This window comes from Antechinus flavipes, chromosome 2, assembly GCF_016432865.1.
Source record: "Antechinus flavipes isolate AdamAnt ecotype Samford, QLD, Australia chromosome 2, AdamAnt_v2, whole genome shotgun sequence".
Taxonomy (NCBI): Eukaryota; Metazoa; Chordata; class Mammalia; order Dasyuromorphia; family Dasyuridae; genus Antechinus; species Antechinus flavipes.
The window spans coordinates 666,893,027-666,917,871 of record NC_067399.1 but is presented as its reverse complement, the minus strand read 5'-3'; the positions used below and the strand labels follow the sequence as shown (position 1 = coordinate 666,917,871).

Below are 24,845 nucleotides of genomic sequence, written 5' to 3'. Positions count from 1 at the left end.
AGTCAAAGGGTAATTACATTCACTAGGAGGGGATAGGAATCTAGAAACTAATCTTTCCCACATCATGACTTCCGGCCCAATGTGCAATCAACTATCACCTAAATCCATGGAAGAGAATTTAGGTCTGGAGACCTTGGGAATAAGGGAATGTTTAAAAAACACATTTGGAAGAAAACAGAAAATTTCACAAAACACTTTTAAATTTAATCCACATTCTATCATTTCTTAAATTTATATAATAATCACTTAGATAATAAAACAAGCCATTTCTGAAAGTAAATACTCAAAATTTAACAATCGGTTCACAAGGTTCTGAGACACCCGATGAAATCACAGCGATTTCATCACTTTCCTTCACAGCGAAATCTTGAAGTTGGGATTTTGTGCCGGGTGCTCCAAGAAGACATGTTCTTTCTGGACCACATGCCAAGAACCTCTTTCCTAAATACTTGCCCATCTGGAAACACAACCGCAAGCCAAAGCTGGACATTCCACCCCCTTTTCCTGTACCAGTCAGACTTTGGTAATTACCTGATACCCTATTTTCTTTTCCCTTCTTTCTTCAAGCATCTCCCCTTTCTCTGTCTCTTTTTAAAATAAAATAAAAAGTTGATAGAAGGAAATCTAGGAAAAGGATCTAGTACTTATTCAGTCAAAAAGTCATGCACCCCAAGAGGTGGTGCTAAGGGGGCAGAGCTTGGGGCTGCAACCAGGAGATGGAGCTTAAGAAGGCCACTGTGCAGAGAAGAGAAATGTGTCTGGAGACTCTGCAGAGAACGGAGGTCCTGAAGGGGAAGCAGCCGGGCCGGGGGTTCTGAAGAGAGATCAGGGCTGGAGATAGGAGCTGTGCAATAAGCGGGTCTGGTCATTACTGTGCATGTTGTTCCCTCTTCCCTCTGCTCCAAAAAGGGAGTATCTGGAGAGCCGGATCCAACTCTTAAACATCAGAGAACGCCAGCCTATCCATGAACAAACCCCTCCAAGTCTTCTCAGAGACGTATGAGACCCACCCATGCCCCGGGTGCCTTTCCAGCAGCTCTCGCTCTCCCCTTCCCCGGCATCCCTGACTTCCTTCAAGCCCCAACTAAAAGCCCCCTTGCCTCCCTCAGTTACGTTTAGCATGTATTTATTTGCATTCGATTCGATTGTAAGCTCCATGAGGACAGGAGCTGTCTTTAGCCTCTTAGAGTACAAACGAGCTTAGCTCAGTGTCCGGTAGACCATAGGTGCTTACTAAATGCGTATTGCCTGGCAGTTTTGCTTTACTCATTCATGCCCATAGGATCTGTGCTACGGAAACCAGCAGATAACTGAACTCTAGGAAGGCGAGCAAGTCACGTGGGGAGGGATCCGAGCCAATGGGATAAAAGCCGGGCAGTAGGCTCTGGCTAGACAGGAGAGAACCGCCTGGGGAGTGCGCATGCTCAATGCCTCCAGTCTCCTGCCTCTTGTCCCACCCCTTCCACGTGCGTCGGCTGCGCCTGCGCTGTGCTCCCCGGCCCGCCGGCATTGCTTGCCCTCGAGTCGCCTCCGGAGCGTCTGGGTCCGCGGACGGCGGGCGGAGCGAGCTCCAGTGTGCGGTGAGGGCCGGCCGGCTCGAGGTTGCGGCGGCTCCCCTTCTCCCCCGCCCATATCCTCCCCGCGGAGCGCCGGCGCCGCCATGGGCCTGCATTCCAACCTGTCGGTGCGAGGTGAGCGCGCGGCCGGCTAACCTTGAGCGAGCAGCGCCAAGGACGAGGCGGGGCGGGGGAGGGGCCGGCCGCGCTCCAGGGATGGGAGTGGGGGGAGATACCTCCGCCCACCCCTCTCCGGACAGTGGAGTCAGGTTCCCGGGGAGGGCCGAGTCCCGGCCAGTTCTTGCCCGACCACCTGCTGCCATGACGCCCTGGGCCGTCTGCGGACCCTCAGGGCCTCTGTACCTCGAGTGGGGAGAAGGTGGTCTGAGACCCTCGGGCGGGGCTCCCGAGACCATTCCGGCCAGCCTCGTCCGCCTCTGGGCACGTTGGGACCCCCCTAGATGGCCAAGACCGGGCCAGGGTCACCCTTCCCTGAAAGCTCTGAGGTGGGCTCCGACCCCCTGCTGAGCCTGAGCACCCCTTCCCCATCTTCTGGGAAACCGAATCTCGGATCCTGAGCCCTACAAGTTCGCCAAGCCGTGGATGGGCGAATCAGTCCCTTTCCGGTAGCGTAAGGAGTCCGGGAAAGCTAAACCAAGCCCTGCTAGTTATTGGCTCCTCCTGCCCACCATGGCTGAGAGCTCGCGCGTTTGGCTGAGGTCCGGGGGGGGGGGCAGTGGGCTCCCGGGCTTCCCGGACCCTACGCCCTGTCGCCTGGAGGAAGGAAACCAGGCCCGGCAGCTTGAACATCTGTGCCTCGGCAGCGCTGGCACGGGCAGGCCCCGGGGCTGGAGGGGCTCGTGTCAGCCCACGTTCGGCGGAGTGAGAAGGGCCCCGGCCCCCAGCAGTGCACTGGCTGGGAAGCAGCCATGGCCCCAGCCAGAGCTGGGGAGAGGCTGCCAGGACAAGGGAGAAATATCCTGTTTTTTCAAGATTTGGCAGAAAGTATATTAAGTACATTTTTTGCCCTTTATAAAAAATTCCCTTTTGTGGTTCCCTTAAATAGGGGGTCCCACTTCCTTTAAAGTGAACAATTTATAGGCATTCAAATTTAATTAGCTCTTCATTTATTCAATATCGTTTGAATGAATGAGCTTTTGGAGAGCATCTCTAGTGTGTAAAAGCATCGTTAGCTCATTAGCAATGACATTAGCAAAGCTTTCCTACATCTTGCTTCACATTTCCACAGGAAATTTGCTTTTTTAAACCTGTAAGAAAACTGCTTCCAACCTGACAAGCCATGAAAATTTTTAAATAGTCATCATAACTAACATGCTGTCCACTTACTTACATTTTCATTTGAACTCCACAACCTTGTAAGATAAGTACCATAGATTCATTGTTTTACAGATTACAGAACATGGGTGCAGGTAGGTTATGTGATTGAGCCAGGGACCCTGGTATAGAAAAAGGCAACCTTGTCCCCACCTTGGCACACTGGGCTACCCCTCTTCCCGATGAAGCAAATGACTTGGGGATAACTGTGCTCTGAAGTGAAATTTGTCAATATTTGCTTGAGTTACAGATTGGAGCCAATCCTACCTAACTTCTCTATTCAATATGGCCGTGCCCTACAATGGCTTTGGATAGATTCAGAACCCAGATTTCAGATCCTGATTGTGTGACTGAATAATCTGTGGACCTTCGGTTTCCTCATCTGATGGGACTGGTTTCTTCAAGTTCCCTTGCAGCTGGAGATCCATTGTCTTCTGAGTTGTGACACAAAAGCCACCTTGAGGCTTTCTATTGTTTCTGTTTGCAAGTCCAGGTTATTGTGACATAGTTTTAAAATGTGAACTTTCTTGTTGCTCCTAAAGCCACCTGAATATAGCCATGTGAACTTTGATCATGTTTACACTGGCATACAGCTGGTGGTTGTTTTTGTATTCTTTATTTATTTTGGTGGGATAAATACTTGGAAAAGCAACTGGTTTATTTAAGCTAGGGGTCCCTGGCTTTGGGTGTGACCTCGGAGGCAAGCTGCTGTTAAATGTCTCCAAGAATAAATAGGCCGATTATTGTCCCTCTCTCTCCACAGAATCCCATCAAGCTGTAGAGGCGATTTGGCCGTGACTTTGGGGATGTTCCTCATCTACAAAAGAAAGAGACAGACTTTAGATGGCTTTCGAGGAGGCCACAATCTCAGCAGGATTCTTGGGTCTTAGTGAGGCAGGCTTGACTCTTAGACTGGGGAGACTGGACATCCCAATTGTCCTGGTTGGGTCCCTGGTCTTTCTCTGCCAGTGAAGCACTGTGTGCTTGCTTCATTTTTATCTCAGGTTGGGAAACACTAGGTAGAGGCCATCAGATACAGGTCTCTGGGGAGAAGGTTACATATTATCTGAGATGGGACTTGAACCTATCTTCTTGGGAGTGGGAAAAAGAGCATTTATTAAGCACTTAACCTGCAAGCCATGCTTAGTACTAAGTTGTTGTACAAATTATTCTCCCATTTGATCTTCATGGCTACTTTGTGTGATTGTGCTGTCATTCCCATTTTACAGAGGAGGAAGCTGAGGTAGATGAAGATCTAGGCCATACAGCAGGTGTTTGAGACTAGACTCGGGGTCTCACCGACTCTAGGCTCTGAACATTGGGGTGCCTCCTGGCTGCTCTAGGCACTCTTGCTGGACTGTGGTGGCCAGACTGCTACCAGGTCTCATACCATCTTGTAGAATTAGGCATTTGTCTTCCTGGGTGGATTTGAAGCTTTCCTTTGCTTCATGTAGTCTTATCTAGTTTTTTCAGCCGTGGGTCCTTGTTTGTAGTAATAGACCAGCAGCCTTCCATGTTTCTTCCATGTTCCTTCTCCCAAATATTGGAGTAATGGAATTGGAAAAAGAGCTTAAATTTTAATGTCCATAAAGGCAGCTTGGAGGAAGCGAGGGGAAGAAAAAAAGGGAACTAGAGTGTAGAGTGGCATGGGAAAGTAGACAAGATCAAACCCCATCCATAAGCCAGGCATCTAGGAAGGAGGGGGATGCTCGGGGAAGAGCTTTTCTTCTGAAGAGCAGGGTAAAGATGACTCTGCCACAGGGTCCACCCCCTTCTCTGTCTCTGTCCAAAGTCCTGCTTTCACTTAGTTGAGTTTGTCTTGCAACTTCCCTTCTATTGAATATAATCTTGCTCAGAGCCAGATCAGTTTTAACTCAGTTCCTCATGATTGCCTTAGCTCTTCAAAGGGACAGGTAAGTAGAATGGAAGACAAGAGCCTGGCCATTCCAACAAATTATTTTGTCTTTCTGTCCCCAAAACCTTTCACAGGACAGGCACTTCATAAATGTGACTTGATTGTAGAGAACTATATTTCCATAATTCCCCTTTATAAGGATCAAGAAAGAAGAGTCTTTTGACAAGAGCTTGAAAAGCTGTAGCAAGATTGAATAAGAGGCCAATTTATATATGTAAATAGCAACTATGCGTTGGAATAAGTTGTTCATTCCCACAAGTACTTATTGCTGTGTACCAGACACTGTTGTATTCTGAGTATGTCCCAAAAGGACACACACACACACACACACATATCAGGAAGGCTTCTTGTAGAAGGTGGGAATGTAACTGGGACTTGAAGGAAGCCAGAGGCAGAGAATATTCTAGACAAGGGGACAGTCACTGAAAATGACCATATTTGGGAGGTGACATTTCTTTTTTGAATAGCAGCAAAGAGGCCAGGGTCACTGGGATTAAAAACGGCCAAAGGGTAAGTAAGGTTTGAGAAGACCAGAAAATAGAAGGGGACAAGGTTTAGCAAATGCTTTGAATGCCAGAGGATTTCATCCTGAAAATAATAACAAGTCATTGGAATTGACTCAGTGTCAGGCCCACCCTGTAGGAAGATCATTTCTGCGGCAGTATAGAGAATAGGCTAGAAATAATTTGGCCTGGAGAAAACAAGCATTCTCTTGCAGTAGTGGTGAGGTTGGGGGATGGGAAGGGTGCCAAGAAGGAAAGGAGCCAAAGGATGGATGTTATAGAGGTAAAATTGATAAGTTTGATAAGTTTTAGCACTATTATGTGAAAGAGTTACTGAGCCAGATTAATGAAAGTGGAGAATAATTAGAATCATTGAAGGCACTGTAGGATCATGCTTTTGGAGCTGGCAGAGACCTACAGGAGAGGGCTTCAAATTTAGCCCTCTGGTTTTCCAGAAGAGGCTCAAGATCATCCTTGGAAGCACATAGAGCTAGGTCCTGTGCTACCAGAGCCACAAAAGACTGGCCAAAATAGAAAGAAATACAAGATTGGAAAAATTCCATCTTAAGAGTTGGAACAAGCTAATCAATGGCACCAAGAGAAAAAGGACCAAAAAGACTTGAAAATGTGTGGACAGGTGGGAATAGTGGCCTGGTAAATCCTGGATTACCTGGAGAGCTAGGTTTCTGTTGGGCATTGGTATTGGCTTACCAGGGGGCAAAGCCTGCCTCTGGTGTTTGTTAGCTTTATGACCTTAGACAGTGGGTAACCTCTCTGGGCCTCAGTTTTGCTCATCTGAAAAATGCGGTAATGATAGTAGTGGATACCTTCCTCACAGGGTTGTGATATTCAGATGAGAGCCTATATATAAGACAATTGCAAATTTGTAAGTATTCATGAGAGCCAGTTATTTTTGTTTCGTATTGAAGCTACCAGGGAGTGCAGAGCTGGCTTCTCAAAACTTCTCCAGGGCAGGATCATAAAAGGCCACATGAACAAAGAAATAAAAATGTACAGGGCAGAGTGGGAGGAAGTTCAGAGTCAGATGAACTGGGCAGTATAGTTCCCAGAGGCCCTGGACTTTGATTTCCCAAGTGAGGAAATGCCCTCTACCAAGACAGGCTGGCACCTTCTCTGAAACATCTGGATCTGGGAGCTCTGCCTCAGCTCTCAGACTATGATTCACCTCGATACAAGACTACCCCATCTGTGGGCATTGGGCAGGATGTGACCCAGCACATCCTGGCCATGTGGCCATATATCTGACAGTACAGTTGGGTTTGGCTAGCATATTTCTTCTGCCTTCTCTTTCTGTCTTCTCCCTCAACTTCCTGGGTTCCCATATCCCAGTGGCTAGTTCCTTCTAGGAGATCCACCAATCATGTTTCACTTTCTCTTTCTTCATCTGCCCCTCCCGGAGCCCAGTCTGCCTTTTCAGATTTCTTTACTGCGTTGTCTTTCCCATTAGACTGTAGCATGTGTTGGGGCTCGTGTTTGTATTCTTAAATACAAGGATATTAAATATTAATATTAAATACAAGGAGGGTAAAGGATACCATCAAGGAATTGGATGATAGTGTGAGAATTGGTCCTGTGGCATGGGCAGCAATGGAGAACCCAAGAACTGTCCTGGTTCCTTTGTATCAGAAGAAAGCAAGGAACTAGGTTAGCAGGTCAGAGGCAGCTAAGTTGCAGTCATCTGCCAAAGGTTTTATCTGTATTTGCCTATCTGACATTTTAATGTAAATCTGAAGATTAGCATTTTTCAAGGTTTCTGTGAGTAGTCTATCTCCCTTTGAGCTTTCAAGTGGATTTCTAGATTTTCCCTAGTATTTCTATTTAAATTAATTGCCTTGGCTCTAGGATGTTCTCAGCATTACCCGTGCAAAGGGCTGTGATAAAATGCAAAATGAAAACATTATAAAAACAAAACCATTGCTTATTAGGCCTATCTATTTTTAAAATTTTAAAACTTTTTAAGTGAAATAAGGAAACAGGCAATTTTTAAGTATCCCTCTCACAGTTTCAATATATCCTGTCCCATTCCTGATCCAGTAACTTGTTCCTTGAAACAAAGATTGAAAAAAGAGGGGGAAAAAAAGCCAGGATAGCAAAATCAATAATTTATTTGTGTCTAATTAGTATTTATAATTTTTCTATATCCATAGTCCTTTCCTTTCTCAAAGAGAAAGAGGTGTACTTTTTTCCTTCTCTTGGATCATTTTAATTATACTTTTTAGCTTTTGTTGGCTTCTAATTCCTTTCATTTACATTTTTTTGCAGGCATGGTATAGATTGTTTTCTTATTTCTACTTATTTTACTCTTTATCACTTCACCTAAATCTTCCCATGTTTCTTGGAAATTTTCAAATTCATTGTCAAGGAGTGACATTCCCACTATATTTATGTTCTACAGTTTGTTTAACCAGAATGCACAAGCTCTATTGATCATGGTTTTCTTTTTCTCCTTATTTTAGTGGAGTGCATCGCAGCTGTGGCACTGGCTGCTGGGACTGCTGTGGTAGGATACCTAGCTTACAAAAAGTTTGTAGTGAAAGAAAAACGCTACAGGTCCATGGTCAACCTTACCATCCAGAAAGACAACCCCAAGATAGTTCACGCATTTGACATGGAAGACTTGGGAGAAAAAGCTGTGTATTGCCGCTGTTGGAGATCCAAGAAGGTGAGGAGATGAGGGCCTTCCTGAATATCAGCAGATTTGGGGCCATTCTCAGAAATCCTTATCATCAGATAATTTTTGTTTGTTCACCCTTTTCAAGAAGCGGGATCAGCTCATAAAGGGTTTGTTTAGCTCAGCTGCAATGTGCCAGGCTTAGTATTGACAGGACATGACAAAAACATAGCTTCTTTGAGAGGAATGCACAGCATCAGACCCCAATTTGAAATGTCCCGTGTAATACCAGCAGCTGTTAACCAACCGTATTGGCCCAAGATTAGAGATAGGGATCTTGAAATGGGTGAAATACTTTCCTGAAGCCAGAGGGGAAGAGGAGATAAATTCACTCCAAGGACTTCTCAGCATTTCTGGTGATTTTTGTGGTCACAGAAAGAACTTTGTGTACTGTCATTATTAATTAACAAATAAAATAGATTTCACTAAAGCAAACACTGGAAAGGCTAGAAAAAAATTAGAGAACGGAGATAGCCATGTTGCTGATTCTTTTCCTATTAATGTGTTATTTTTTTATTTTTCACTGAAGAGAACTTTTATGTCAACAGAAAATTGTCCCTGGCAAAAACACTGACTGGCTGGGCCTGCCAAAGTCTAATGTTGTCTTTCGTCACCTCATGGCTCTTTCTTTGGACAGAGGGCTTGAGTAGGCTGACAGAGTACTCTCTGCCAAGAAGGCCGAGGCAGCGTGAGGCAGGAGCTAGAACCTGAGGCTTGGGAAGTTGGAATTCTACTTCTGCCTTAATTGCATATTAGCTCTGTGATCCCTTAGACTAGGAAGCCCCTTGCCAGCAAGAAGCTGCTTCTCTTTTTGCTTCTCTTTGTGTCCTCAGCACTTAGCACAGGGTCCTCCCTTTCTTCCCTCTCCCACTCCCATCTCACGCTGTGTGTGGGTTTGTAAGAAAAATATATATGGTGCTATATGAGAGCTACTAAATAAATGTTGTTGGGCAATTGACAAGCATTTATTAAGTACTTACTATATACTAGGCCTTTAAAAGTAAGCAAAGAGTGATTAGAGGGAAAATTCTCTCCTGTCTAGTGAATTCTGCTGTTTTTCTCTCACCCCAGGAGGATTCTAATTGGGAGCCCCCACCCGTGAGCAGGACCACCTTTGCCCATTTCCTGTGACTCTGATAATAATAGAAGGTCAAACAGAGAGAAGAGGCCCCTTTGATGACTAGAGGATCCAACAAGAATGAGGGGGGCTTGGATAGTCATTCCCCCCTGTGGTTTTACTGAAAATTTAAGTGAATGTTAACCCTGAATTGTGCTTTTACACAATCCAATTCAATCTCTTGTGAGAGAGATTGGGAGTTCGGAGGGACTCTGCTGCTCTGTTCACTAGCTCTGGGCTGAGCTGGAGCCTTGAAGGTCCCATCCAGCTCCCAGATCCAGGGATCAGTGTGTCACAGACAGTTAAGAGTTTTGAGTTGTCCCCAACACCATCTCCCATGGCTCGTGAGGTGGTGAGATTTAAGTAGCATCATGTCAGTAAAACCAGCTTGGGCCATTAAGTGCCAAGCACTCGCGAAGCTCAGGACTATGAACATAAGGCATCTCTCAAGGCCCTTCTGGATCTAGAACTGGAGACCTGCATTTGAAATCTCTATCTGCCACTAACACTCTTATCCTTTAGGCAAGTTGTTCAGGCTCAGTGAGCCTCGTCTGTGAGAGAGAGCAGGAGGTTGGGCCCGGTGACTACCAAGTGCTCTGCCAGCTCTGATTCATCTGGTTTCAGTGTCTAGGACAGGTGGAGAATATGGAAGCCAGAGGCAGGAAGACCAAATAGGAGACATAAAGGAGCATAATTAGGGGGCCATAAAGCTAGAAGAGGGCCAGGACTAGAAAGAGGAAGATGGTGTTGATAACAGTTATCATTTATATGGCACTTTGCTAAAAACTTTGTTGTGAGAGGATCACCTTTGATTTTCACAAATAGGGAGGTTCAGTTATAATCATCTCCATTTTACAAATGAGGATATTGAAGCAGGTGGTGAAGAAGTGACCTGCCCAGGGTCACACAGCTAGTACAAGTCTGAGGCTGGATTAGCTTGAGGTTTGCCACTTTCAGGCCTAGCACTCTTTCCACTGTGCCCCCTAGCTACATGAGGAGAGATGCAAACAAAGGACGAATCTTAAGGGGTTTGAATCATCAGCCTTTGGTAACTTTTCAAATATGAAAACATAGGTTAAAAAGTAGGTTGGAGATGGCCAAGGAAGAGTGATGGTGGTGGACAGACCCAAGTTCTTCGGGCTGAGTTGCTGAACTTAGGGGGATTATGGGTTCCATTTTAAGCATCCTGGATTAGAGGTATTTGGTTATAGACGTGTAAAAATAACCATGAAACAGATTGACACAGGCTATACACTAGAAGATAAGGGAGAGATTGTAATGCCAGAGAAACTGAGCAAGACAGAGATTAGAGAATATTTAATAATTTATTAAATGGAGAGAGATACTGGGACCAATGGATCCATGTTTGGTCCCAGGACTGAATGAGACTATGTCTCCAAGAATCCAGCAATCAGAGTTCTCAATGATATGAATACACGTGGCTCAGACACAGAGGGTAGACTGAGGCAGGGGTGGAGTCAGGGTGCTGAGAGCCGGAACAGGACTGACAAGGTGGGGTCAGCCTTGGGAAAGGGGATGATGTAATCAGGGGCGGCACCCTGGACATGGGGAGAGGCATCTTGATAAGACAATATCTGATATTCTAATAGCTTGGAATGGGGAGAGGCATTCTGATGTTCTATCAAGTATTCTGATAAAGAGGGAGGGGAGGTTTTGCAGAACTGAGAAGCAGGGAAACTGAGGCAGGACAATAAAAGAAAACTGTGGCATAAGATGGAGAATCTCATAGTTAGAGTTAGTTGGCTAGCCAGCCTTGGCTCTACCTATCTGACCAGTTGGAACAGGAGACATGACAAACAGTGGACGAGGAGTTCTGTGATTTGTTATTGGGTAGCCCCAACTGAAGATCAAAACAGACTGGAAGCTAAGGGAGAAATGATTAATGAGGACAGGAGCTGATGGAGCTCTGCAAGGTAGGAGGGAAGAGGGAGGTTGCTGAAACCTCCCTAAGGGAGCCACTTAACTTGAAATTAGCCTTATTATTAAAAAGCTTCCTTTTAGCAATGACTGCAGGTCAGTCTTTGTTTTTCTCTATATATGATATCCTCTTTCATTGGATTGGAAGCTGCTTTAGGGCAAGTGCAAAGTGCCAGGGATACCAAAAGGCAGAAGATCAACCCTTTCCTCATAGTTTAACCTAATGAGGGAGGCACATTGCAGATCACTATGTACATAAACAACATGCACTGGATAAGTTGGAGGAATCAGCAAAGGGAAAGCACTAGAACTGAGGAGATTAGGAACAGCTTCCTGTAGAAAGGAGAGATTTAGTTGGCATTTGAAGGTAGCAACAGAAGCCAGTTCTAGAGGGAGAGAATTCCAGGCATGGGAAATAGCCAGAGAAAACTTCTTAAGGACACAGAGATTCTTGTTTGAGGAACAACAGTGTCACTGCATTGCAAAATAATGGTGGGGTCTACGGGAGGTGAGACTCGCAAAGTTGTGGGGAGAGATGATTAAGCAATGCTTTGAATGCCAAACAGGGTTTTATTTTTGACCCTGGAGATAGCGGGGGCAGAAGGTGTGACATGGTGGCATCTGCACTTGAGAAAGATCACTTGACAGTTGTGTGGGGAGAAGTCTGATGATATCCTCTTTTCCCCAAGCAGTTCAGGGCTAAAATGAGGACCTTTCTTAGGATGGAGACGGTCTCAAGGGAGACCAGGAGCTTTGCTGGAGAGAGGTTAAAATGGTGAACTTAACAGGCTTTGGCAAGTCCTTGACTATTTGGGCTGGGAGTGAGCCCAGTATAAAACTAGATCCTGAACTGGGCTGGAGGCTGGAGGGTCAGAGAGGGAATGGTGACCCAGCTTGTTCCCTGAAGGGTTCTCCTTAGGACATTGCTGAGTCTGAATGCTTTCTGCTCCTCTGATCTGTCGCATCTTGCATATATGGAGCTTCCCTGCTGAGTCAGATTAGTTCCCAGATTTATTTATTTTCCTTATAGCGCTGTTCAGTGCCAGCCACCTTGGAGGTATCAGGGTCCAGGGACAATCAGACTTTCTGAAGACCTTACCTCTCATTAATTCTGTAGCCATGGGTAGTCACTTGATCTTTTGGGGCCTTAGTTTCCTCCATATGAAATGAAAATTGAGCTAGATGGGCTATGAGGTCCTTTCCAGCTCTTTATGATACTGTAATCAGCAAACCTTTATTAAATGCTGCTTTGTGTCATGTCATGATAGGGTCTGGGCACCCAAAACCAAAAATATTTCCTGCTCTCAAGCAGCTTACTTTCTCTTAGGAAAGATGATGTTACACATATTACTATGTGTATACATGTTATGTATATACTACATATATATAATACTTAGAAGGTCATTTTAATTATTACATAATTGCTGCTTTAATTAGGAAATAAAGTAAACTGGAATTGGATTTTGTGGCTTGTGGTGGTGACCGCTTCCCTTTCTGAGTATTTAGAATCAACTCCTTTCATGTTACATTGTAGAATTTTGCCTCAGTTCTCTGACAAGTTGACCAACCTGTAACAGGGGTCCTCAAACTACGGCCCGCGGGCCAGATGCGGCAGCTGAGGCCGATTATCCCCCTCACCCACGGCTATGAAGTTTCTTTATTTAAAGGCCCACAAAACAAAGTTTTTATTTTTACTATAGTCTGGCCCTCCAACAGTGTGAGAGGCAGTGAACTGGCCCCCTATTTAAAAAGTTTGAGGACCCCTGCTGTAGTATGTAGGATTGGTTGCTGTTGTTTTAATAATAATAGCTTTTAATTTTTCAAAATACAAGCAAAGATAGTTTTCAACATTCATCCTTGCAAAACCTTGTGTTCCAGATTTTGCTCCCTCCCTCTTGACTTCCCCCCTCTTCTAGACAGCAAGTAATCCAATGTAGGTTAAACATGCGCAGTTCGTCTAAACATATTTCCATTTTTATCGTGCTGCATAAGAAAAATCAGATCGAAAAGGAAAAAAAAAACAAGCAAACAACAACAAAGGTAAAAATAATTATATGTGATCCACACTCAGTCCCCACAGTCCTCTCTCTGGGTGTAAATAATTCTCTCCATCACAAGACCATTGGAACTGGCCTCAATCACCTAATTTTGAAAAGAGCCACATCTATCAGAATTGATCTTCACATAATCTTGTTCTTGTACAATGCTCTCATCTCATCCCAGAAGCTAGGGTCTTTGAGTTTATCAAATGTTAGATTCCTATACTCATTGTGTCTTGTGAACCTAACCTATTCCACTACTCTGTTTCTTAGCCAGTATCAAATGGTTTTGATGACCACTGCTTTCTAATATAGTTTTATCTCTGGTACAACTAGGCCACCTTCATTTGCATTTTTTCATTAATTACCTTGAAATTCTTGACTTTTTGTTCTTCCAGATTAATTTATTATTATTATTTCCTAGCTCTGTAAAGTAATTTCTTCTCAGTTTGATTGGTATGGCACTGAATAAGTTGATTAATTTAAGGCAGAATTGTCATTTTTATTATGTTAGGTTGGCCTACCCATGAGTATTTCATATTCTTCTAATTGTTTATTTGTCAGTAGGATTAAAAAAAAAAAACAAACTCTTGTGTACACACCCCTGGGCTAAGCACGTTAAGCACTAGGGAAATTGAAGAAGCCATCTTTTTCCTTTTTAGAAATTTGAGTCACCAAACATCCCTTTCCATCCTTAAGCATTCTTACCTTAAACTTTTAAACTAAATTTCAAAATGACAATAGCTAGCATTTGCATAGACCTAAGTTTGCAAAGAACTTTAGAAATAATTGTCTTATTTTATCCTCACAACAATCCTAGAAGGTAGATGCCATTATTAACCCCTTATCACAAATGAGGAAACTGAGACAGAGATGAACTGACTTGTTCGTGGTTCTGCTGATAATTGTTTTCTTTTTTGGTAATATGCATTTCAATCTGTATTTAAAAACATGATTGCTATAGGGGGCCCATAATTTTTATCAGACTGTCCAAAGAGTCCATGATCCCAGAGAGTAAAGCCTTTGTTATTAATAGATGCTTAATTTCAGCTTAGACTATGTACTTCTCACCAAAGAAAGCAAGCTTCATGACAGTAGTTAGTGGGAAATGCTTGATCAGCCCTGTGATCAAACTATAGGTATATCTAGAATAAATTCTTTGTCTAAGAAAACATGGTCACAAAAAGGTAAATGATTACTGGAACAGAAGTAGACTAACATGAGGAAACATACTCTAAATATGAACAAGGAAAGAGAGGTGGAAACCACAGGAGGAAAAGTCATCATTAAAACAAGTCTGTCTCTGCTGTGAAATGTAGAGAGCATTACTTTGATAAAACGAAATTTACACTTTGTTAAGAAAGACTGTAAGCTCCTCTTTGCCTTTGGAGTGATTTGAATCAAACGCATTCTGAGTTATAAGCAGAAGAGTTTTGTAGTCTGTCAATACCCATTTTTTTAAAGATAGATTTTCAAATTAGTAGTGTTTATTCAGGATTTTTTTTTTTTTGGTCTGAATGGGGAGCAGGGGAAGGTGGATAGAATTTTGGGGGGGTTTTAGGTTGTTGAACTAACCTGAATGCAGGACCAGCATTTGTTGAGATGGAAGCAGGAGATTAGAAGGAAATGAGATACTTTTGTTTATCTCTTTGCTTCCTAATATAAATGCCCTTTATGGACTAAAGAATGGTGTTGATCTCAGCAGTTTCCTAAGCTCAAAGCAACCATCCCTAGAGGTTTCTTAGCTAAAGCTGCTGTAGATGGGCGATAGTTGGGAAATGTATTTTATAACATTGTTATAACATACAACAAATTCTTTGGAAATGACACTATGGAAGAAGCAGTGCCTTTTGCCTTCTGTTTCCTCAGGATCGTGGGAACTTCCATCTATTTTGTAGCTGAAATCTCCTAAGTAGATTGTCTCTCTGTGTTAGAATATGGCCTTCTTGAGAGCAGGAACTGTCTTGCTTTTTTCTTTGTATCACCTTGAAGTGTAGCATAGTGCTTTGCACATAGTAAGTGCTTGAATCATCCATTTTTTGAAAATGGAAAAGAATTAGAGAAATCATATTTGTACAACTACTGAGATCAAATAGTAGGATACGTCAGGGTCAGTCAGGGAATTGCATTAAAACTGCACCAAAATATTTTTAATTGGAGGAAGAAAAGCACCTTATTGGAATTTTTGGAAATTGGGTAGATTTCATTTTCACACTGTGAGCTGATATTCTGATATATGTGTATCAAAGTAACTGAATTCGCCCATCTTGATATACAGCTGTTGAGTTAAAAAAGAAATGGCAGATTGTAAATGCTTCTTGAGTGTCATTTTCATTAACAAAATGTTAATAGTTTTTGAGCATTTTGACAAAGGAACCCTTCTGAATTTCCTTCCTCTTTCTGAATTTCATTAGACTACCTCCACAAACTGAGCCCAGCAATAACCAAACCCATGTCTGGAAAATGATTAAATATCATGTCCTTTTCTGTCTGAAGCTGAACCCCAATGACCCTGCCCTTTAACATATGGTCAAGCAGCCCTTAGTACTATATTAAGAAACACCCACGGGTTAGCCTGGGTAAAGAACACACATCATTGATGTGAATGTCAGCATCTTCCTTTTCATTTCCAGCTTGAGGTTTTCCCAATGGGATTCTGATAGTTTAACTTGATTTAATTTGAAATGTTCCTGGGAGGTTAAGAAAACCATTCAGCCCATAAATGGTTAGAAATCAAAGAATTCCCTGATGCTAACTCAATTTGTTAGTTTCTAATGCTTTCTCTCCTTCACACTTGTCTTTTCTTCTACCTAAGTGTCCATATCTCCCTTCAAGCCCAGCTCAGCTGCCACCTATGATATCCTATCAACTTTTAGCTCCTACTATGTGATTTTACTATTTATTTAGGATATACTTTGTATTTGCATATTTTCATTTAATTCAACAAATATTTGTCCAGCACTTGCATTGTGCCAGGCTCTGGGCTGGATGCTCTGGACAAATACAGAAATGAACCAGTTTCTCCCTTAAGGAATTTAATATTCTGCTTGGGGAAACAGATAAATATAAAATAGTTCAGTTGGGGATAATGCTAATAATTAGAGGATTGGCAAAACCTTGTGTTGGAGGGAGCCTGGAGCTGGATCTTGATAGGAAATGGAAAGCATAGAAGCAATAATTAAAGAGAATAACATCAATGAGACATCATACCTAAATTTATGGGATGTAGTCAGAGTTTTAGGGGAAAAATTAAATTTCTAAATGCTTATATCAATAAAATAGAGAAAGAACAGTTGATCAATGGTTTGGACAGACAATTAAAAAAACTTAATTTCCCAATTAAACACAAAAATGGAAATCCTGGAAAATCAAAGGAGAGATTAGTAAAAATGAAGGTAAGAAAACCATTGAACTAATAAAAAATTTAAAAACTAAGAACTGATTTTATGAAGGGGAAAAAATCTAAGTAAAATAGATAAAACTATTGGTTAATTCAATTAAAAACAACAAAGAAGAAAACTAAATTGTCAATGTCAAAAAATGAAAAGAATAATACATTACTGATGAAGATGAAATTAAAACAATTATTAGGAATTATTTGCTCTGTCATATGCCAATAATTATAACAATCTAAATTAAATTGGTGAATATTTACAAAAATAGTAATTTGCTCAGATTAGCTGTAGAGAAAATAGATTACTTAAATAACTCTTTTTTAGAAATGAGCTCTCTAAGAAAAAATCCTTAGCACCAAATGGATTCACTGGTGAATTCTACCAAACATTTAAAGAATTTCAGTACTATATAAACTATTTGGAAAAATAGACAAGGAATCTTACCCAATTTCTTTTATAACATAAATATGGTGCTGATACCCAAAACCAAAAGAGTAAAAACAGAATAAATCAAATTCCCTAGTGAATATTAATGCAAAAGTTTTAAATGAAACACTAGCCAGAATATTGCTATGTTCCGTTAGGATTTATACTAGGAATGTAGGACTGGTTCACAATGAGAAAAACCTATTGTTATAACTGGCCATATCAATAACAAAACCAATAGATTTCATGATTACCTTGTTAGGTACGGAAAAGGCTTTTGATGAATTAAAATTCTCATTCCTATTTAAAATAGTAGAACACATAGAAACAAATGGAGCTTTCTTTTAAAGAGTTCCAAGATTGATAGTAGTAGTTATCTAAAACCATCAGCAAGTATTTTATATAATGGGAGAAATAAAGTAGAAGCCTTAGAAGTCTTTCCAATAAGATAAGGGGTGAAACAAGGATACCCATTGTAGTTACCACTATTCAGTATTGTTCTAGAAATGGAAGGTATAGTAATTAGACAAGAAAAAGAAATTGAAGGAATATATATATACATATATATATATATATAATATAATTGAAGGAATGATAATATAATTAGAGAATCTTAGTCAACTAAAAAACTAGTTGAAGTGATTAACAACTCCAGCAAAATTGCAGGATATAAAATAAACCCATATAAACAGCATTAAGACATAAAAAAGAAATTCCATTTAAAATAATTGTAGACAATATAAAGTACTTGGGAGCCAAGCCAATGTGATATAAATAACAATTTTACCTAAATTAATTCACTTTAGTGTTATTTCACTTAAACTATCAAAATATTTTATAGGACAAGAAAAAAATCATAATAAAATGCATATGGAAGAACAAAAAGTCAAAAATATTAAGGGAATCATTGAAAAAAAATGTGTGAAGGAAAGTGGTCCAGCAGTTCTGGAATTCAAATTATATTACAAAGCAGTAATCATCAAAACACTCTGATGCTAGCAAGAATTAATGTGGTGGGTTAGTGAAATAGATTAGGATACCTAATCTATTGCTTAATCTAATGCTCAACAATGCAAAGACTAAGTTTTAAGGACAAGAAATCATTGTTTGAGGAAAAATTACTGGGAAAACTGAAAATGGGTTGAGCAGAAATTAGGCATAGACAAACATCTTTTACCATATACCAAAATATGATCAAAATGAGTTCATTCTTTAAACTTAAAGGGTGATAAGAAAAATAAGGAACCATGAAATATTTCACAGGTTGTATTTAGATAAAGGAATTATTTTTGTCCAAATGAGATAGAGAACATTAGATAATGTAAGATGTATAATTTTGGTTATATCAAATTTAAAAGATTTTGCATAAACAAAACCAATGTACCCACAATCAGAAGGAAAGCAAAAAAAAAAAAAAAGAGGGGGGAAGATTTTCTAGTAAAATGTTAATTAAAAAATGTTTCTAGTAAAGGTCTCATTTCTCAAATATAGAGAGAACCAAGTAAAATGTATAAGTATACACGTTAGTCATCAATAGCTATATGGCCTAAGGAAATGAGCAGGCAGTTCTCAGAAGAAGACAGCACTATCTTTAGTCATGTGAAAGAATGCTCTAAATCATCATTGATTAGAGAGGTGCAAATTAAAACTTGTGATACCACCTTACTCTTCTCAGTTGCTAATATGATAGGAAAAGAAAATGACAAATGGAAAAATAGGGACACGAATGCAATGTTGCTAGAGTTGTAAACTGAACCATCCATTCTGAAAAGCATTTTGACCTAAGCCCAAAGGAGAATAAAACTCAGCATACCGTTTGATTCAGCAATAGCACTATTAGGTCTGTATCCCACAAAGTTAACAGGAAAAGGACCAATATATACAAAAATATTTAGTGGCTCTTTATGTTGTGATAAGGAATTAGAAAATGAAGGCATGTCCACCCATTGGAGTGAACAAGTTGTGGTACATGATTGTGTTGGAATACCATTGTACATAAGCGACCAGTGGAATTCTTTCAGAAAAATCTGGGAAGATTCACATGAATGATGCAAAGTGAAGTGAACAGAACCAGTCCCTAGTAACAGTTATATTGTAAGGATGATCAGCTGTGAATGACTTGGTTATTCTCAGCAATATGAGAATCCAAGACAATTCTGAAGTACTTAGGATGAAAAACATTATCTACCTTCAAAGAAAGAACTGATGGTATCTGAATGTAGATCGAAGCACTTTTTAAATTTAACTTTATTATTCTTGAGTGGTTGGTTGGGAATGAATGGGTTTGTTGGGATGTTGATTTTGGTTTGTTTTTTTTTTCCTTTTGCAACATGGCTAATATGGATCGTTTATATAACTGCACATGTATAATCTATCAGATTGTAGAGGAAGGAAAGGATACAGAAATCAGATTTTTTTTTTTTTAATGAGCACATTAAACATTTTGGCTTACAAGTAATTGAGGGGAAAAAATACAAATTAAAATTTTTTAATGAAATAGAGGGGAAAGTACATTCCAACATAATACATGTAATTTATGATGTGTCATGGAGTTAGGAGAGCAAATGTATTCTGCAGAAAACAGTAAGTTGACCAATCATGCATTCAGTTTTTACCCCTCTTCTACACCCCCAGCAGAATGGCAGCTATTTGAAGGCAGGGATCTGTGGTTTTGCTTTTGTTCCCCTATGGTCTACTTCTGTGTCCATCATATAAGAGGCTGTTAATAAATGTTTATGAATTTGTAAGTTTTATAACTGTTGTTTTGGACTTAACCCTCTAAATCATTGAATGCCAGGCATGGTAGCGTTAATTTTTTTTTTTTTTGAGTTAATAAAATCCTATTTTTTTCTTTTTACCTTCTTTGAAGAAGAAGAAAAAAGAAGACCCTTTAAACAAATATGCAGTCGCAAACAAAACAGATTCCCACATTGGACATATCCAAAAAAATATGTTTCAATCTGTACCTTGAGTCCATTACTTCACTGTCAGTGTCAAAAGCCCTTTAGAACTGTAGCTAGTCATTGAGTTTATCATAGCGCTTGAGTCTTTCCGAATTGTTTGTCTTTATGGCACGGTTTCTTATTGCAATTTCTTATTGCTCACTCAATCAAGGCTCCCCAAGTTTCTCTGAAACCATTTCCTTTATGTTTTTTAATTGTGTGATTACATTCCATCATACTCATAAATAACATAATTTGTTTGACTATTCCTTAGTTGATGAGCACCCTTTTCATTTCCATTTGGGTGGGAGGATTGTATGCATCCTTCTTTCCTACCCTTTTATAAAATTGGAGCCACTGATGATGTGAATGTAAAAGGTTCTCACTTGGAGTTGCTGGGCCTGACCTCTGTGATTCCTGTGAGAGGGAGCAGAGTTTGATTTATTTTTTATCATGTTTCTTTGCCATGGCTCTCTCCACATTTAACTCCTTGAGGGGCCAATCAGAGACTGAGGTTGAGCCGGAGCTTGCTTGTGTTTTCCTGGCAGACTTATTGCTTGGGGGCTTTTTCTCACTGGGTCATGGGAAACAGGTCTAGAATTGGTGATATCCCAATCCTGTCTCTCATTAGGTGACCTTCCATAAGTCACATCATCTGCAGTAGGGCTCTGGCTGGACTAAATAACCTAAGTTTCCTCTTTGCTCTAAAACCAAGCAATAAGCATTCTTGGTGACCTGCATTTAATATGGTAAAGTTCAGTGGTTGAAAACTTAAGTCCTTTCCTGAACACGTCACGATAATAAAAATGTTATATGTGAACAGATACCTCGAAAGGTAAACAGAACAATACTAGTTTTTGTTGTCCATTTTCCAAATAAGGAAACTGAGAATGTGAAAGGCTATAATTGTGCAGGGTCAAACAGAACTGTTAAGCGACTGAGCTGAGATTTGGATTTGATCCGCCTATTCTCCCAATGGGCATCAAATGAAATAATATGTGTGAAGTATAAAGTAATAATAATAATACAGGAAAGTGCCAGCAGCTGTCAGCTGGGATTATGATCTTAATTGATCCCACAATCACCGTGCATTCATCTCTCTCTCTTTCCTTTCTAGTTCCCATATTGTGATGGTGCCCACACAAAACACAATGAAGAAACTGGAGACAATGTGGGACCACTGATCATCAAGAAGAAGGAGGCGTGATCGGTGGCCAGCGGAGACTGCTTTGTCCTGTTGCTGATTGTTTTTATAAGGAATTCTCTTGCTTCTGTCCAGTTCCCTTTCCCCCAATAAGCTAAGGCTTTCATTGATGTACCCTCTGCCTTACTACCTGTCCAAATACCGTGGTGACCCTCGCTGTAAAGCATCCTTCTGGCCTATGGGTTGTTCTTCTGTCTTGTAGGGATTGTGTTCATCGGTTTCTTCAATTTCTAATAATGACAGAATTTTCTTGGATCTGTATGTTGATGTTAATATATTAAATTATTTTCAAAATCATGTATATGCAAATTGTAATTGCATGCCACGAACAAATTCGTCACAAAGGTCCTTCTAAAAAGAGTATACTTTTTGTTTAAAACTTAGAAGGCCTGACGTGGCTGGTTGAGAATAATGAGGAAATGGGATATTTAAAATTTATTTGCAGAGTTGATGATCTAAAAGAAACTTCCATTTTTATTAATGTTTGCACATAAATTGGACTGTCTTCAAGGAATGGAGAGACAGATTTACAGGGATCTTTGAGATGATTTAGTTCATGTCCTTGCTGATTTCCTCTCACACAAATACTTCATATATTTAGGAGGCAGAAACCAATCCTGGAAATGTTTATCCAAGAATCATTAGATGCAAAATAGTTGAGCACTAAGATTCCTTGAAATGTCAAGGTGTTGTTTTTTTTGCCTACAAGCTGCTGTTGAAAACTAGTCAGGGAGGACAGACAGATGGGCTAGAAAGGGAGGTCAGTATCTCTTCTTTCATAGCACTCTTGCTTGTTGGAAAAAGTGGTTAGAGCAATTGAAAGGCCCTTGCTGCTGGGAATGGGGAGAGCATCCATCTAGATAATTGAGGGGAATTTTCATTGCTTTACTGATGGTCCTATTTAATATCATTGTGATTCAGTGACACATGCACTCACTCCCACACTTCCATTGGAACTCTCCTTTGTAATACATAGGTCATCAGGTCAAACGAATCAGTAAATTTGCCACGTGTGGACAATGTATGCCTCATTCCATACCTGAAGTCTACATCACATGTGGCTGATGTTAAGAACGTTTATTTGAAGAGGAAAATAGGCATTAAGTCATATTCTTCTAACTGTGTGGGTTTTTTCCTTAATTTCAAAAAAGGCAGAAACTCAGAATAATAAGAGGTTACATTTTTGTGACATAGACCAAAGAAAAACATTTCAGATTCTTGGAGGAGAGAGAGAAAATAGGAAAATTGAAAATAACTATTAATAATAGAAGGGTTAAAACTAGTTCTTATTTATCTTAAATAACACAGAGTTTGAGATTTTTTCCCAAAGATCTAAAGTAGACAGATGAGAATTTTCTGGATCAGTGTATGTAAATAAAGGAAATTAGGAGTTTACTGACGTTATTAATTAGAGGAGTTTGACAAAATGCCACTTATGAAATATAAATATTTGAAGACCAGAGAGAAACAAGTTTCACACAAACCTGGTTCAGAAAATGGGCTACTTCCAAATGTCAGAACTTACTCAGAACTGACCAAATCCATGATAGAGGCAGAAAGTGACTTTTAGCCATTCCTCCTGATAGAGTTGGATTCTTAAGCAAAGTATTTCTCTGTGATTTGAAGTGTCTTGAATTGATATTTACTAAGGGCCAGTGAGTGACCAGCTCACTATCATGAATACCATAATGAAGACAGATGTCGTTCTGTTGCCTCACTGGAGCTATTTGCTACGGATAGGAGCAGTATTGTACACACTGCCATATGCATGCAGAATAGCCATCTTGATCTAATATGTCCTCAAACATAGCCTGTGTAATACAGGGAAATCCAGCATAGCTTCCCATAACACTTTTCCCACGAGTTAGATTTTCTTTGATCAATTTTGTGTTTTTCCTAGAAGTGAGTTCAGTAGAGGCAGCAGTGATCTTTAAAAGGCTTACAAGTTGTCTTTAATCAGAAAACCTCATCCAAGAAATAGGCTCTTCTTGGATTAAACCCCCAAATTATGAATGAACATATGAACCTAAATTGAGTGTAGATTAATTCAGTTGATCGTGGTTTTAACTTGGAAGTGTCCTACACTGTGACTTTGGTCAGACAGGTGTTTTTACCATTTTACCGAAGAATAATTCTGTCATGGTTCTCAGAATACCTGTTGAGCAGCAAGATGAGGGGTTTTTTAATCTGCTCTTGATCACAAGTCTTTGATAGTAGCAATATAATATGCTAAATGTACTTTCAAGGGCATGTTCACATTTTGTTACAAGATTTTGAACTAAAGTTACTTCATTCTGTGAAATACTGTGTTTCTTTCTTTGCTTAATTAACTTAGGAACTGGAGAACTGGCTGAGATGGCATGAATGTTGATGGGAATTCATATGCACAATGTCACATGTGAGGGGGAGGCATCTTGATTCTTTTCCTCCTTTTCCTCCTTTTCCTCCTTTCCTTCCTGGGAAATTGAATGTAAAAATGGGTTCCAAATGGCTTTTGTTGATAGCTTATCATTAGGAAAACAGTTTCTCTTAAATCATTTTCTCTATAATAGGAATAATTTACCTTCAGTTCACAAACATTGTCTCACTTTTTCTATCTCTTCCCTTCTCCTCCATATATACACACATAATCTATAATATAAAATTGACATAGAAATTAATATATAGCATATAATATGTATTTAATTCATATAATTATATTTTCATATAATTAGCTTCCTTTGTAATCCCATATAACTTTGTAAATTTAAAAACAATTCTGAAAATGGGTTCAGAATCTCATTAGATGCCAAAAGAGTCCAAAGGCCCTAAAAGATTGTGAACATTCCAAGTCCCAAAGACTCGGGTCAGATTCTTCTCTTTTTTTTGTTAGCTGTGGGCATTTAGTGCTAGGTTGAAAACAAGCATGATTGATCCTTTGCAGAAATAGGAGTTTTAGGATCTTGATTAAACTAACATTTATATATTGAGAGACAACAGTTCTAGTTTGGGAGTCAGGAAGACAGGTTCAAATCCTGCCCAAAGGTTGTTGTGAAATTCAAATGAGATATTACACATGTCCCAAAAGTTATGCTAGCTTAAAATTTCATTGACTTTTGGGTTATTCCGTCAAAGTGTTTTGCAAACCTCCAAAGCACTAGGAAAATGGCAGCTATTATTATTTTTTAATATAATACGTCTCATTTTTGATTCATTTTAGTAGCATATATAAACAGTCTGTACCTCCAGCTTGCCTTGACTTGAAGTTTCAAGGTCATCAGAAAGGAAGATAGATTTCCTGGGGTAAGCATGCACCAGTCATTTTATAAACTTGTTTGGGAGTGGAAAATTTTACCACTTTCCTAACTGCAGAGAGCAGTTGCTGACTTGGTGTTCATGCCCTCTGTGGAGTTTTCCTTCTCTAAATTTAGCCTCGTGGTGGAGTTGGGAATCAAAGCTATTTTCACTAGTGATAGGATGATTAGGTATTATGTTAACCAGGTTTAAAAAAAAAAAAAAAACGAAATTGAGATGAAAGTTTCCATTCTGAGATCAAAGATCCTCCTGATCCCATTTGAAGGCAGCAAAGTGGTGCAATGGGTAGAGTTTGGAGAAGACCTGACTTCAGTGACCCTGGACTTCCTCATTTATGAAAAGATAATGGTACTTGCCTTTAAGGGTGATTGTAAAGGCAAAACAGCACAATTATTATAGTGCAAAGTATGAAGTGAAAGTGTACCAGTCCCAGGCCTAGTCTGGTTAGCTCTGTGACATTTGAATAAGCTGCTTAATGATTCCAGGCCT

General features: G+C 40.2%; 1 protein-coding gene across 1 annotated transcript; it reads left to right on the top strand.

Annotated features, from left to right (window-relative positions):
• The first annotated feature begins 1,488 nt into the window (after positions 1-1,488).
• CISD1 (CDGSH iron sulfur domain 1) lies at positions 1,489-23,364 on the top strand. The gene is made up of 3 exons (XM_051982633.1): positions 1,489-1,691; positions 7,787-7,992; positions 20,976-23,364. The coding sequence occupies exons 1-3, from the start codon at positions 1,661-1,663 to the stop codon at positions 21,063-21,065; spliced, it is 327 nt and encodes a 108-aa protein (XP_051838593.1). The 5' UTR covers positions 1,489-1,660; the 3' UTR covers positions 21,066-23,364.
• Positions 23,365-24,845: the final 1,481 nt, after the last annotated feature.

Coding starts and splice junctions, on each gene's coding strand:
- CISD1 (XM_051982633.1), top strand. CDS start 1,661: ATGGGCCTGCATTCCAACCTGTCGGTGCGAG. Junction 1,692..7,786: donor TTCCAACCTGTCGGTGCGAG/GTGAGCGCGCGG, acceptor TCCTTATTTTAG/TGGAGTGCATCGCAGCTGTG. Junction 7,993..20,975: donor GCTGTTGGAGATCCAAGAAG/GTGAGGAGATGA, acceptor TTTCCTTTCTAG/TTCCCATATTGTGATGGTGC.